Below are 13342 nucleotides of genomic sequence, written 5' to 3' on the forward strand. Positions count from 1 at the left end.
GGAGGAAAAGGGAAGGTGTTGGCGCTACTTTCTTTAGGGGGACTATATTCATAGGGCGTTTTCACGCCACCTGCATGTGCTTACAGCAATTAGATTACAGGCTCTCTCACAGCTTTGGATGGCGTGTGTCAGATAACTGGGCTACATTGAGACCGCCTGGGTGTCAGGAAATCGGAGAACATTTTTATTAAGCCGGAGCGGCACGAAGACCGAGCGGCGCCGCATCGAAGGTGCGACGACTTTCGAGAAACGGCTCCCTCTCTGCGCGAGAGAGCGCGTTGCCTTGTACGCAACGGCGTCGCCCTCTTTCTCATCACCCGTTAGCGACGGTTACTCAACCGGCTAGGAAGCTCTAGACTGCCCTAGATGTTTCGACAGAGCCTCGCAAATGACGACGCGCGGCTCGAAGGGAGGAAAAGGGAACGCTTCAACACGCGAGACTAAGTGTGTGTCTGCGCTAGCCTTGGCGTGTCTTAAAAGACAGACGCGGCGCGCCCTATTTATGGAAGTCGCGTCGGCTTTGTGAGCCAGTCAGTGTGTTAGCTAGTATTGCGGTGTGTTGGCAAGGACTACGGTTCGGCTCTCGGGGATCACCCGCTGCTGGCAAGCCCACAGACCTGCGAGGCAGCGGCGCTCGTCTTACATGGCGGCCACATCGTGACTCTCGTGGCGTCGGTTTGCAACAATTTGATGTTTGTTTTTTTGACTCTCTCGTGTATTGTTCTGTGTTGTAAAGCCTCTGCGTTATTGAATGCCTCTTTAGTTGCATGCTTAGCGTACTCTTTCTGTGATCCTCTGGTCTGTGGATTTTTCATGTTCGTGTGTATTCCTCAGTACCTTATCTTGCTGTTATAACGTTTTTTTTTATTACTTCTGACTCCAATTCTTACCGTGGCTTGAACAGGCCAAAGCTGGGAACTAAACGGGCACCCCGTTCTGTCGATGCAAGACAGTTGAATTCTTTCTGAGCTTGCCACGCAAGTCGAGGGCATCTCCCTTGCGACCGGAACAGCTACCCTCCCTCACTCTAAGGTTGTCTGGGAGCGGGCGTACCATTATGGGCGCATCGTTAATAATCCTATAGTTATTAACGGATGACACTAGAGCAAGGACGTTATCAGTCACACAAGCATCTATAATGCTGCTGAATATAGCCGGTCATTCATCGTGAACCAAGCGGCTAAGAGCAGAATTTTTGAGGCACGCTGCTGAACAATTGCAGCGTCACCTATGCAGTGCAGATTCCTTCTCCTACATCGCCGTGATGCTGTAAAAAAAAAAGAAATCCTAGACTGGTGTTATTTCGTACTTCAGCCAATTCGTTCAGCATAAGTCTGTATAAGGCTGTACGTGCGAAATGCAACCATGGGAAAATGCGATCTGTAACCTTTCATGAAGCAGAGATTTCTAAGCATCCAATAACGCTGCTTCGAAAGTATATAAAAATGCTATTCCGGAAATATGTTGTTTTACTGAACTGCCGCGCATTCAAAAAAAAATATTAAACCACGTACGTTGCTATATTCTTCCCAATTCCTTGACTAGTACTGCTCCAAATTAGGTGTGTTATATCTCTCTGCGATGGTTTGGAGGATAATAACTGCTGGTATTTGTTCATTCAAATGTATTGAATACTAAAGGCAGGATTTCAGCAGATGACTCTTTTTGTTTTCTAAACATACATAACAAGTATTAACATTTATGCAATACAGGAAAAGGGCTTGACAATTCCAACGGTGCTGACTCCGCAGGTAAGCATTTTTAAATTGCTCTTTCTCGCGGTTTGCGAAGCCTGATGAAGCCTATGCCGCATTTTTCACTTTATTAAGCATGTCTTATTGATAATGCATTGATAAATAAGAATGCTTCAACATAGCCTCAGCCACTTTTTTAATTCTAAGGCTTCCCAAACTACTTAACATGCGCATTTGGCCCCAAATTCGGATGCGATAATGGCTCTTTGTTTGCTGCAGTTTATATATAGTGTGCTTCCTCGCCCTGATGCTTTTAAAAAGTAAGCCATATGTAGGCGTCATTACATGTTTTCGGAAAAAGCCCTCAGCAGTATAAATAACAGGATTTAACAAAAATCTAGCAAGAAGAAAAGTGCTTTTTAGAGTTTTTTTTGCCCTTTATTTGCACGTTCTTCAATCCATAACTTGGCGCTGACGATAAAATTGACGCTGGCTTTGGTGGTAGTATTCGGATGCATGCGCTGCTTGCTGAAGGAGGGGTCGTGGTAAATACATATACACGACACAAGCACAACACGCGACTTCCGCTTGTGTCATGTGTGGCGTTCTATCCAACCTCTTGTTCAGCACATAGCGCACGCCACCAAATATGATCAAACAACTGGCTCTTGTGTTAGCATTGTCTGTGGTGTAGGAATGCTTGAACGCATGTAATAGGATCTTTCCCATTGTTTGACTCACTTTGGGATTCGTTTTTCGTTTTATTTTAACATTGCATTATTAACACTGCTTAAACATACAAGTTGAAGATTTGAAAACAAAAAATGGTCATGGGAGCCTTATTACTGTTTTCTGCATAAATCCATATTATCTGATCTCATAGCTAAACTTAGGGTAGGGATAAATAAAGGATATTTCAAGTAGGTTAAGGAAAGAAGTTACGTACTGCTGCCGGATTTCTTGTGCTCTGCAAACAGTCTTTTGTTTCAAAAAATGAATAAATTAGGTAACTTTTCTTATTTACAAAATGTTGACTTTAGACAAAAAAATGTGATTTTAAAGTTTAAAGAGCACCTATAGGAACCCTTTTTGCATTATTCACTGTAAATAACGGCATTACCTGTACCTTTATTACTGTTCTGTAAAGAAATTCCGCGAAATACAATTAAAATATTTTGACTAAAGCATTTGAGCGCCACGATCGTTTTGATCTCCCTTATACTTTGAGCAAACGAGATCAGTTGCTGAATTTGATCAGCAGCACTGCTGCAGAGGCCGGCGGATTGTCTGGTATGGGTTTTACGTCTGTATCGCCCAGGCGCACTTGACAATGCAAGTGGCAACGAGCGCGGCGAGCTTGTTCCACCAATCCCCACCATGTCAGACTGCATGGTGCACCGGGACCATCCATAGCCGCCGCAGCAGCTGATTTCTTTCCCTCAAACCACGATTGAAAGCGCCACAATTATGGCGGGCAACATCGCTACTCATTTGATATATTTATTTCGCGTCCTTTCTTTTGAGCCAGGAAAAAAGATACTCTTGATGCTTTCTTTATCGCAAATAAAGGAATGAGAGTTTTAGACAATGCTAACTTTAAATGTCACTTTTACCATCTAAAATAACTCTTTAATAAATTACAAAAACCGTAACTATCTAAATAAGTAATCACAAAACAAACAGTAAGCCAAAATAAAAATTGATTGTTTTGCGAAAAGCAGCTGGCAGGTGTATGCATCTGATTTCCCTGGCCTAACTCAAAGATTGGATTTCGTAAAGGCTGGCTAAAGCTTTTCTTTTTTGCGCTTAACTCTCTCTCTTCCTTGCTCTCTCCCGTATATATATATATATATATATATATATATATATATATATATATATATATATATATATAAATATATACAAAGAAATCTTTATCTGGCGGTGGCTGAAGCGGCATCTTTTTTTTTAAATTCAACTGGACCCCAGAATGGCATAACACGAAATAGGATAAAAAGACGGGTGAGATAGGCTTCAGATTTGCGGAAGAGAACTGCAGTCTAGGTACTCAATTCTTCAAAAACTCCCCTTCGCCCCCCCCCCCCCCCCCGCCTTCAAGCAATAGAATTAACTGCATGTCACCCGTTGATCGCACTGACATATCATCAATAAGCACTCTAGACACTCTTTCTGCAACCATCCTGCTTAGGCAGCGCCACTGCCTATATGGTTGTGAAATAAATAAAATAAAATAATCTTGCTACTACGGCAGGTGGAATGTTTCGGATTGGTTTGGTTTTGGGGGTTTAACTTCTAAAAGCGACTAAGACTATGAGAGAAGAGGGCTCCAATATTTCGACTACCTGGGTACTGACATCGCACAGGACATAACCGTCTTCCGTTTCCGTTTTGCCTCCGTCGAACAGCGGCCGCCACTGCCGTTATTCGATAGCGCATCCTTGGTCAGTGTAGTCGAGCATCCTAACCTCTGCACCACTACGGGGGTGCGTCCAAAACTTTCGTTAAACGCCATTTCGGTGCAAACTGAACTTAATAAACGTACATCAGTGGAATATTCTTTGAGTACCGTTGTTTCACTGTCGACAAATTAAGCCACAAATGCTGCTATCTCCTTTAAAATCACTACCGTAGCACTACTCACAATTAGCCAGTTTTTCTAGCACATTGAGTTAATGCATTCACATTTGTGGTTAAAAATGAATTGTCAGTGAAACAAAAACATTGCATTGCAGCATAATTTTTCTCGTTTTTAGATATTTATAAACACTGTAAACATGTTTTACGACGCAGGATTTGGCATTGAGGACCACACAACCGCAAGCTCTACAGGTAAGCATGTTTGATGGTTTTTGATGGTTGCTATGTAACCTGTCAAGGCGTTTGGTGCTCCCTTTGCTGCGTTTTGTACTTCACTGTAACAATATATTTTTGAGCCTTCAAAAATAATTGAAAGAAAGCAACTATTTCCAGTTACTTTTCGTGCTGATAAGCGTTCCCCAATTATATTAACTTTTATTTGGTGCCCGCTTGAAGATTCACAATTGGCTCTCGTTCTATTTAGCAGTCTATTTTCGTCTTCATCAGTATGCGCCCTAAAAACGGAAATTTAAGGTTGGCGTAAAGCCCAGTTCCAGAGCGTAATTTGTAAACAAACATATTCATAGTTTTCTATGAAAACAAATGAACCCATTTCTTAGAAAATAAATTTTGTATGCTTCATATTTTACGACAACATTCATTATACGAAACCCACGTTGACGGGCCTGTGGCATAAATTCTGTACGGTACCAAAATGTAAACATCAACCGTGCAGGTGCAAAGTTGACTGGTGCTATCCGCCAGTCCAGTGCCAAACAAGAAACATTTTACAGCTTGCTGTGTAGCAAAAAGTCTACCCTTCGAAGAAGACTACCCTTCTTTCGCGATCACAACATTGCGCGATATCGGAGTGCATGGTAGGCTTGTGTTCCCCGTCATTGAAAAGCTAGGGCCCACTCGCGTTTCTCGCTGAGCGCTCCTAACCTACTCCAATAATTCACAGATAGGAACTGTGATCACAGCGTCTGTCTAAGAGGAGGGCCAAAACATCCTGTCAAAGCATCTTAATTCAAGTATCTAATTTGACCAGTATCATCGCCGAAAAGCAGGGTGATGGTGAAAGAATTTATTTTAACAAATATACAGAGTATTGTTGGATAAAGTGACCTACAAGGTATCACTCTTACAATGCATAATGTAGGATGCTTATTCATGCACTCTATTGACTTTTGCTGCAGCCCAGTCGCGCTGAGTTAAGGCCCTTTGGGCCTCGAAGGTGCAGCAGCTGAGCATCGTCCTCTCCCAGTTTTCGCGAATGGGTTTAGAGATCTTGTGCAGTAATGGCCTCTGGAGCCATGCTATTACCATGTCGTTGGTGCTAGACACCTTCCTACAGTGTCTACAGTGCGACCACCACCCACTAAATTTGGTATCAAAACGTTTTAGGGTAGCCGAGTGCAACATCTTGTTAGAAAGCATGTGCAGGCGTACCCACTCATTAGCCTTCCCCAGTCATTTGGGGACAGTTAAGTGTGTGGATTTGTTTTACTCCATATTTTCTTTAATGTGTCACTCGGATTGAAATCGGAATACTGGTTCTCGTCGGGCAAGCGGGAAATGCCCAGAATGACAACGCCCATGTGGCGGCATCGACTGCCCCATTCCCGTGGAGACCTTGATGACATGGAGCCTAAACGAGAGATAGGAAAGCGGGATCCGAGTCTCGGCTATAATTGCAAAGATATCGTAAGCTTAGACAATAGTCCACCATTACTGAACATTTTGACTAGTCCCACCAGAATCGGTTAATATTTATTTGGAGGAGGAGGAGTCGGAGGCTAAAGAAGATGGCAAGCTCTGCGGCGTGAAGTGGTGACTAGGCTCTCAATGTAAGTCCGTCTACTCTTTTCCCCCGTGATTGACCACGTACGTGTAAACGCCCTGGGGTTTGCACCAGAGGCGACAATGTAAAAAGCTCCTAGATTTCTTCAATAATGATGGTCCAGGGCTTTCGCCCGCCACACACGCTAGCCATTTCGGTCCTGTTTGGGCATGGTGGCGGAGAAGGGCCACAAATGTTTTTATTTATTTATTTATAGAGGACACATCTAAATTGGGCGGTAGAGCGACATCTATCCTCTGTGAACAAGGTGGGTTAGATGGTAGTCGGGCAAGCAGGCAGTGACCCGAAACTTGTCTTTGTGAGATACGTGTATTCGTTGGTGCGGTAGGCCTCCCGAAGCTTCCTGAAAGTATTCAAAATGACTAGCGTCTTGCATCGGCTGGTATAGGTAGAGACCGGGAGACCCAGTGATCGTATTACGATTATAAGGATAACTCCGAAGGCATCCTGCTCGCGTTCCGGCAGGTGCACATAAAGAGTCAAGATTTAACTGGTAACGACTAGGTTCGTCAACTGCAAGGCGGCGTCGCATTGTAACTCTCCGCCCTTGTTGGAAACAAGGGTGATGATTCGCGTCACCATGTTGCCATCCTACCGGACAATAGCGACTGTTTTGTCGCATCGTCACTGTTGATGTATAAAAAGTCCGAAGGACTCTAATTTCTCTGGAAGTCTGAATGACATCGTTTTCCAAATCATCACGAATATGGCCAAGACAGTCAATGTATCCGATGAGTTTCATACTGACCTTTACAGTAGCCGATATAGTCAGGAAAATGACGACATTAGCAGTAGAGAAAAGCAGGCATAATTTTGCCGGTATATTAAAAAAGCGTTAGAACTATGAAAAGGAGCGAAGCATCTGAAGAGGAACAGGTAACTGTAGCATTGCTGAACGACGGAATATCATGCTGAGAAAACTGGCCAACCTTTATATGCAGTGCCTGGTGTCATCTACAGTACCGGAAGCATAGAAGAACGCAAACACTAACATAACTCATAAGAAAAGGGAGGCTAAGGACCTGAAAAATTACAGACCAATCAACTTACTGTGAGTTACACATAAGGTATTTGCAAAGGAAATCACTAATAGAATAAAGACAACGAGCTGAAAGAAAAATACTCGGTATATACCCAGCCCTTATTCATAGCATTAATTGGTTACGAAAAAGGATTTGATACAGTAGAAACCTGGGCGATCATTAGTCATAGCGAAATCAGGATGTAAGCGAGCCGTGCGTCAATGTACTGGATGACATATATAGTGGCTGCAAAGCAACCATAGTTTGCATAATGAAAACAACAAAATTCCTATAACGAAAGGAATTAGGCAAGGAGACATGATCTCCCTAGTACTATACACAGCTTGCTTAGAGGGAATAATCAGAACCTTGGAATTGGAGCAGTAAGGCATACGGGTAGATGGAGAATACCATAGTAATATGGAATTGCTTACGACGTTGCCTTGCTATGTAACTCAAGGGAAGAACTGCAAAAAATGTTTGATGACCGAGAGCGGAAAAGTAGAAAGGCAGGGTTAAAAATCAATGTGCAGAAGACTAAGATAATAGTTAACATCCTCGGGAATGCACAGCAGTTTGCGTTAGGTAGCGAAGCACTGTAAGTAGCAGGCGAATATGTATACTTAGGACAGGTAGTAACCGCAGATCCGGATCACGGAAGAGAAATAATAAGGAAAATAACATTGTGATTGAGCGCTTTAGGAAAGCACTAGCAGATTATGACTAGCAGCTTACCGGTAGCGCTCAAGGGGAAGGTATTAAAAAGTTGAATCTTACCTTTATTCACCTAAGGGGCTGAAACGTGGAGGCTAAGAGGGTTCTTCGTAAGCTGAAGACAACACAGAGGGCCATGGAACGAACAATGCTAGGAGTGAGAGTAACGGATAGGATGCGTGCGGAGTGGGCAAGAGAAATGGCTCAAGTTACGGACAATCTAGTGAAAATCAAGAGGAAATCGGCAAGGGCAGGTTTGGTATTGTGAAAAAAAAAAAACCGATGGCACTCAGGGTAAACACTGGATTCAAAGGGAAGGAAAGCATAGCCGGGGCGGCAGGAAGTCAGAAGAGCGGATGAGGTCAAGAAGTTTGCAGGGGTCAAGAGGATGCAACTAGCACAGGACCGGGTTAATTGGAGGGATTTGGGAACAGCCTTCGTTCTACAGCGGGTGTGGTCAGACTGACAACGGCTATCCTCTCCGGTACCGACATGGCTGATGCTTAACCACGCTATAGTCTTGAAACCTGGCGTTGTAAAGGTATAGCTTCAAAAGTTTCTTCCTCCTACTGGTGCCTGAGCTTATTGCACCAGGATAGGGTTCGATGGCAACGTGGGCTGGTTTGCATAGGGATATGAACGAAAATTTGCTTATTGACGACCGCATTCGGGCTTTATGACAATATAATTCCTCTTGAGCTTGCAGACAAGGACTTTCTTACGAAACACTATACCCGGTACCTTCCCTGCACTGGAAGAGACCCATGCCCATTCCAACACACTTTGCGCTGGTGTGCACCTTGGGCGCTGATGAACTGAAATATTGGAGCAAAGGGAGGTCAACGGAAAGTATTTTTGGTGGAGCTAGCAGGGCCACACTCAGGTGTCAACTCGAATTCACATCACTGTCAGTGGGGCTTGTACACAGGAAGGTGATATGAGCAAAACGAGTAATGAAACGGCGGAAACATGAACAGAAGCGCCGGAGACTCGGGAACCAGTGCCTGACGTGATGAATGTAGTAAGACGAGGAGGTCCCCTCAAGTTCAGTTTGTACAACCGTCTAGTAAGAAAACTATACGGTCGTTGGGCTCGTCGAATGTCTTAAGAAAAGTTATGAGCGCGTACAACTACAACGTATACACATCTTCAATTTGAACCACAAATTATAATATCCACTACTGTCTCGAAGGTCACGGGTGCATTGGAAAAAATGAAAGGGAGGAGATTAAATTCACAATGGCCATCTGATGTATGAAAATTGTAATCTCATTGTCCGTTGGACGCATTGATTTGCGAGAGGCAGATCTCTGGCCCAATTTCAAAAATGTAAATTCGGAAAAGTGCAGTCGATGGCGTCGCTTATGCAGGGAAGGATGCGTGGGCTTGTCTCAGACCGCATCTATATAAAAACCAAAGAATTCAAATGTCTTGGAGTAACAATAAGCTCGAATCTCAGTTGGAACCCTCATATAAAAAACATAGTTCCAGTTGCATGCAAAACACTATGGCTATTGAGACAACGGCTTAAAATGTGTCTCCTAAAACAAAGCTTGTAGCCTATGTACCTCGCTCGTGCGTCCACTACCGGAGTATGCTGACGTGGTCTAAGATTCGCATACTAAAATGAATGTCTAAATTATTGAGGAAGTTCAGGAAGACAGTTCGACTCATTTATCACGCACGGAAGACATATCAATATCTCATCATCTCAACCGCTCCAATTTAATAACGTTGAAAATCGGCGAAAAATACACGTTCTGATAATGCCATTGAACATAACAATCATATCAAACTAGAATTTTTGACATATATGCAGTACAGCAGACCACGCCAAACTTGACACAAACTTGAAAACACCTGGTAAACAAACATCGTCATCAAGAATGAGGCATCCCTTTTACATTTCCCTTTTTTTTAAGATAAAGCATTTTTAACCTTAATTACGTATTTTCGATGCAGGATTAGGCATTGAGGATCTCAGCACTGAATCAGGAGGTAAGCATGTTTTCATTCTTGGAATATTACCTTGGGCGGAGTTTGATGTAGAATGAGCTGCATTTCGGATTCCACGACTATTGTCCATTGCCTATGACGTTTTCCCTGACCATGACGAGTATAACTATTTTATTGAATTTATCATGACTGCATGGTGTGCCTATCCCAGAACACTTTTGGGCCATAGGTCGGTCAAATCAAAATGGCCCAGGACAGGTACGCACTACATAACAACTGGAGGGGTGCTGTCCTCATGTGTGAGTGCGTCTTGTATTTTTGGGTTCTTGGTTGGGCATCTCGGCTTTCCAACCACCTCCCAAAATGTGGTTTTCTATGGTGCGAAAGTGTCCTTGGCCAGGCACAATTCCGAGATTATTGTGGGGCAAGCAGTTGTCTTCTTTCCTTCTTCCTCTTCTATCTTCGCTCATTCAGTAACCGTCATTCAGTCATGCAATAAATCTTGTTTTTGTTTTTTTTTTTTTTAATTTTGAGCTTTCGCACCTTTTTTTTTTAATTGGCTTTAAGCCTTGTAAAACTTTTGCTGGTCAGGGCTCCTCCTTTTTTCTTTTCTTTTCTAACTATTTGGGAAAACAAATAAAATGGTAGAAAATGGCATCACGGGTCAGTGGGATGATCCGGTCGATCGGGTCTCGCCGTGTCTTGCGGTCATGTGGGTGGCGTCCCAGATCAGGCCGGCCATTTGGCTGCGTCTCTCCTTCGCCTTGCCTTGTGGGCGCAGTGGTGGTACGATGAGGTCGCGTCGGATCCGGTACACTGGTGAAGTCAAGCGATGGGTGCAGAAGCAGGCGCTGTGTGCAGAAGATCCGGGCTAGGAAGAGGGGAAATGTTACCCAAGTATTCCATCCAAAATGTTACGAGGTGACAAGACAATGAGAAGACCGATGTTCACGGATGAGGACGAGATGATATTGCCACGAACCATTCAAATCTGCATTTTTCGTTTTCGGTAGCCGCAGAAATACGGCTGTATCACTCTTATTCTTGCACTCGTATGAATTATGTGCTCTTTGTTTGATCATGCTCATTGCCGCGAGCCGCAGCTTTATGAGATTCTTTGTCACATAAAATGATCCGAGATGTTTTTCAAAAATGCAGGCCACTCATATTTCTTCAATGTTCTAGGTTTACTAGTCGCCGTTTGCGGTTTTATTTCGATCATTCTTTGCAGCATTTTAATCGAGCGCTGACACCTGAAACCGGCTTTCTTTGCTAGACGAACGTAGCACACGATTGTTGCTATCGCCGCTGCCAAATCGCTTAGCTCTTTTGCGGGCGCAAGTCAGCAAAATAGAGTTTTTCCTTCAGTGCACACCCAAAATCTTCAGTTATGTCATCGGCCTTCTCAACGCCCCGTGACATCTCGTAGAGGTGCTGAAACCCGACAGCGTGACGTACCGTCGACGATGGCACCTGTTGAACACCTGTTGAGCCTTTGATTTTCATCCACCCCCGTTAGCGCCCTGCTTCCAAGGGCGACCGGATGATGGCGTGTAAGACTGGCTCGACCTGTTTGAACTTGTGTCAACCGACAACGCATGGACTGAGGAAACGAAGCTAAGCAAAGTCTACTTTGCTCCTCAAGCTTTTACCCGAATGTGGCTAAAAAATTGTTAGGTTTATTGAAGGATTGGGAGAGATTTGGGAGATAGTTTGTGACGCCTTTTGAAAATGCTGCCCGAAAATAAAAATCCCAGGCCCACCTTCAATCCCGAATTTAACTCCCGAATGAGTCCGTCCTTGACTACGTTTAATAGATGACGCGCCTCTTCCGCCGCGCAGATCACATGACCGAGAAGGAAAAGGCAAACTTCATAATGCACGGCGTAAAGACCAACGTTTTGCCGGTTTATACGCCAGGGGTTAAACACTCCGGCGAAATTCTGGCAGGAAGCAGCGAGTACAGACAGGACTTTGGAAGCCGGGACCCGCCAGTACAACCGTTCGCAAAAATACTTTCTCTCAGGCCACTGTTACGGCTATGACGAAGTATTACGACGACTCCTGCCCTCGTCCTAACAGCCCCAAATAGCGATGCTTGTAGACGTCGTCCGTGAGAAAGTCCAGCAGGCACTGCTGACCCTCAAGTGACGGTTCCGATGATTCCGTGGCAGAAGAAGCAGCGATGAACTTTGCTGCTGCCTTACGGCGTTCTGCGCCCCGACGTGACTTTCCAAGCGCTCAGTGCAACCATCCTCTTCCTGAAAGCTTCCCCTTGGCGCCCCGCCCGCCAAGACACCGACGACCTCCAAGCCACTGGAAGTGCGACGTCTTAAGATCTGCGAACAACCGGCCATTATGCTTCCACTACAGTGAGGCCGGCCTACGCTACTTCGCAGATTTGCAGTCGACGCCCCACGACGCCGCACCGGGAGATGACCGCACGAAATCGAGAACTATCTGCGTGGCGGTGAGTTTGCGCCACCAAACTACCGGTTCAGGTCCCAATTGTCATACAGGGCCCCTTTGAGTCGCCAGGCCGCAACTAGGATAAGCGTGTGCGACGAATGTCTCCTATTCCCCGGTAGGGGAAACTAAAGGCAACAACCTTTGGTGGTCAGGTTGATACACGGCGAATTAACAAATATCCTCCGCCGCTGACGACGAGTAAATACAGCGACACTAATACGCCGGCGCTCCTTATAAGACAAATAACATTATTTCCCCCAATGTCGTGAATTTGGTAAGGTGGGTCCTGTGTGAAACCTTCTATGACAAAACGCGCTGGTGGGTAACACTGCTGTCACCCCACAAAGTGTATGATTAGGCCAGGATAATGCAGAATTGGGGGACCGATGTATGCCCCCAATTGGTGTGCCGCTGCATGATATAGCTCAGCCTGCACAAACGTCTTTCGAAATAACCTTCTTAAAACTTCAAATGTAGCCCTTTCGTTCAGAAATGAGGTGTTTAGCCTGCCTAGGATAAGGACAAGTGTAGTTGCACAAAAATATATAAATTTTATTTTTGATTTTGGCGCTAGCATCATGTCCCCTATCTCAAAATGAATGCGCGGAACCTGAATATTCTATTGGAACATAGGTGCTGGCTATGAAATGTGGTGGCTGGTTCATTTCGATGAAGTGCGCTACGCTCGTGCTTCAGCGTAGATCTCCAAGCACATAGCTCTTTCAAAGCGGCAGTTTTAAACCATGATGGCCCCCATTCTATGCTCGGTCTGCAGCGGTTTGTCTCGGTTAAAGTGGAATCATTAGAACGCATGTACAAAAATAGCATCTGAAATAGTCAATTGCATTGCAGCAGGCCACATACTACGCAATCACACAAACTGCATTTCAGGTTTCCTATTTTGTGGTCCTAATTTTGTGATAACGGATAATATCAAGGACAATTTTAGAAAGGGTACTACAATATCGGTCATATCCATACCATATATAAATCAGGGCATAGAAAAATGCTTGAAATATAACCAAACTCTACACATACCATTCATC

General features: G+C 44.4%; 1 protein-coding gene across 25 annotated transcripts in view; it reads left to right on the plus strand.

Annotated features, from left to right (window-relative positions):
- The window catches only part of LOC146195028 (uncharacterized), a 413834-nt gene that overhangs the window by 235629 nt on the left and 164863 nt on the right, over positions 1-13342 (plus strand). For 23 of the 25 annotated variants that reach the window (XM_084597638.1, XM_084597655.1, XM_084597631.1 and 20 more), the window contains 3 exons: positions 1713-1751; positions 4485-4523; positions 9834-9869. The exons of 1 other annotated variant lie outside the window; for it this stretch is intronic. In XM_084597638.1, the coding sequence (XP_084453764.1) occupies positions 1713-1751; positions 4485-4523; positions 9834-9869 (114 nt within the window). The remainder of the gene's footprint in view (positions 1-1712; positions 1752-4484; positions 4524-9833; positions 9870-13342) is intronic. One more of the 25 variants, XM_084597643.1, reaches the window with a different exon arrangement.

The sequence above is a fragment of the Amblyomma maculatum genome, chromosome 3, assembly GCF_055883805.1.
Source record: "Amblyomma maculatum isolate TAMU_Amacu chromosome 3, ASM5588380v1, whole genome shotgun sequence".
NCBI lineage: Eukaryota > Metazoa > Arthropoda > Arachnida > Ixodida > Ixodidae > Amblyomma > Amblyomma maculatum.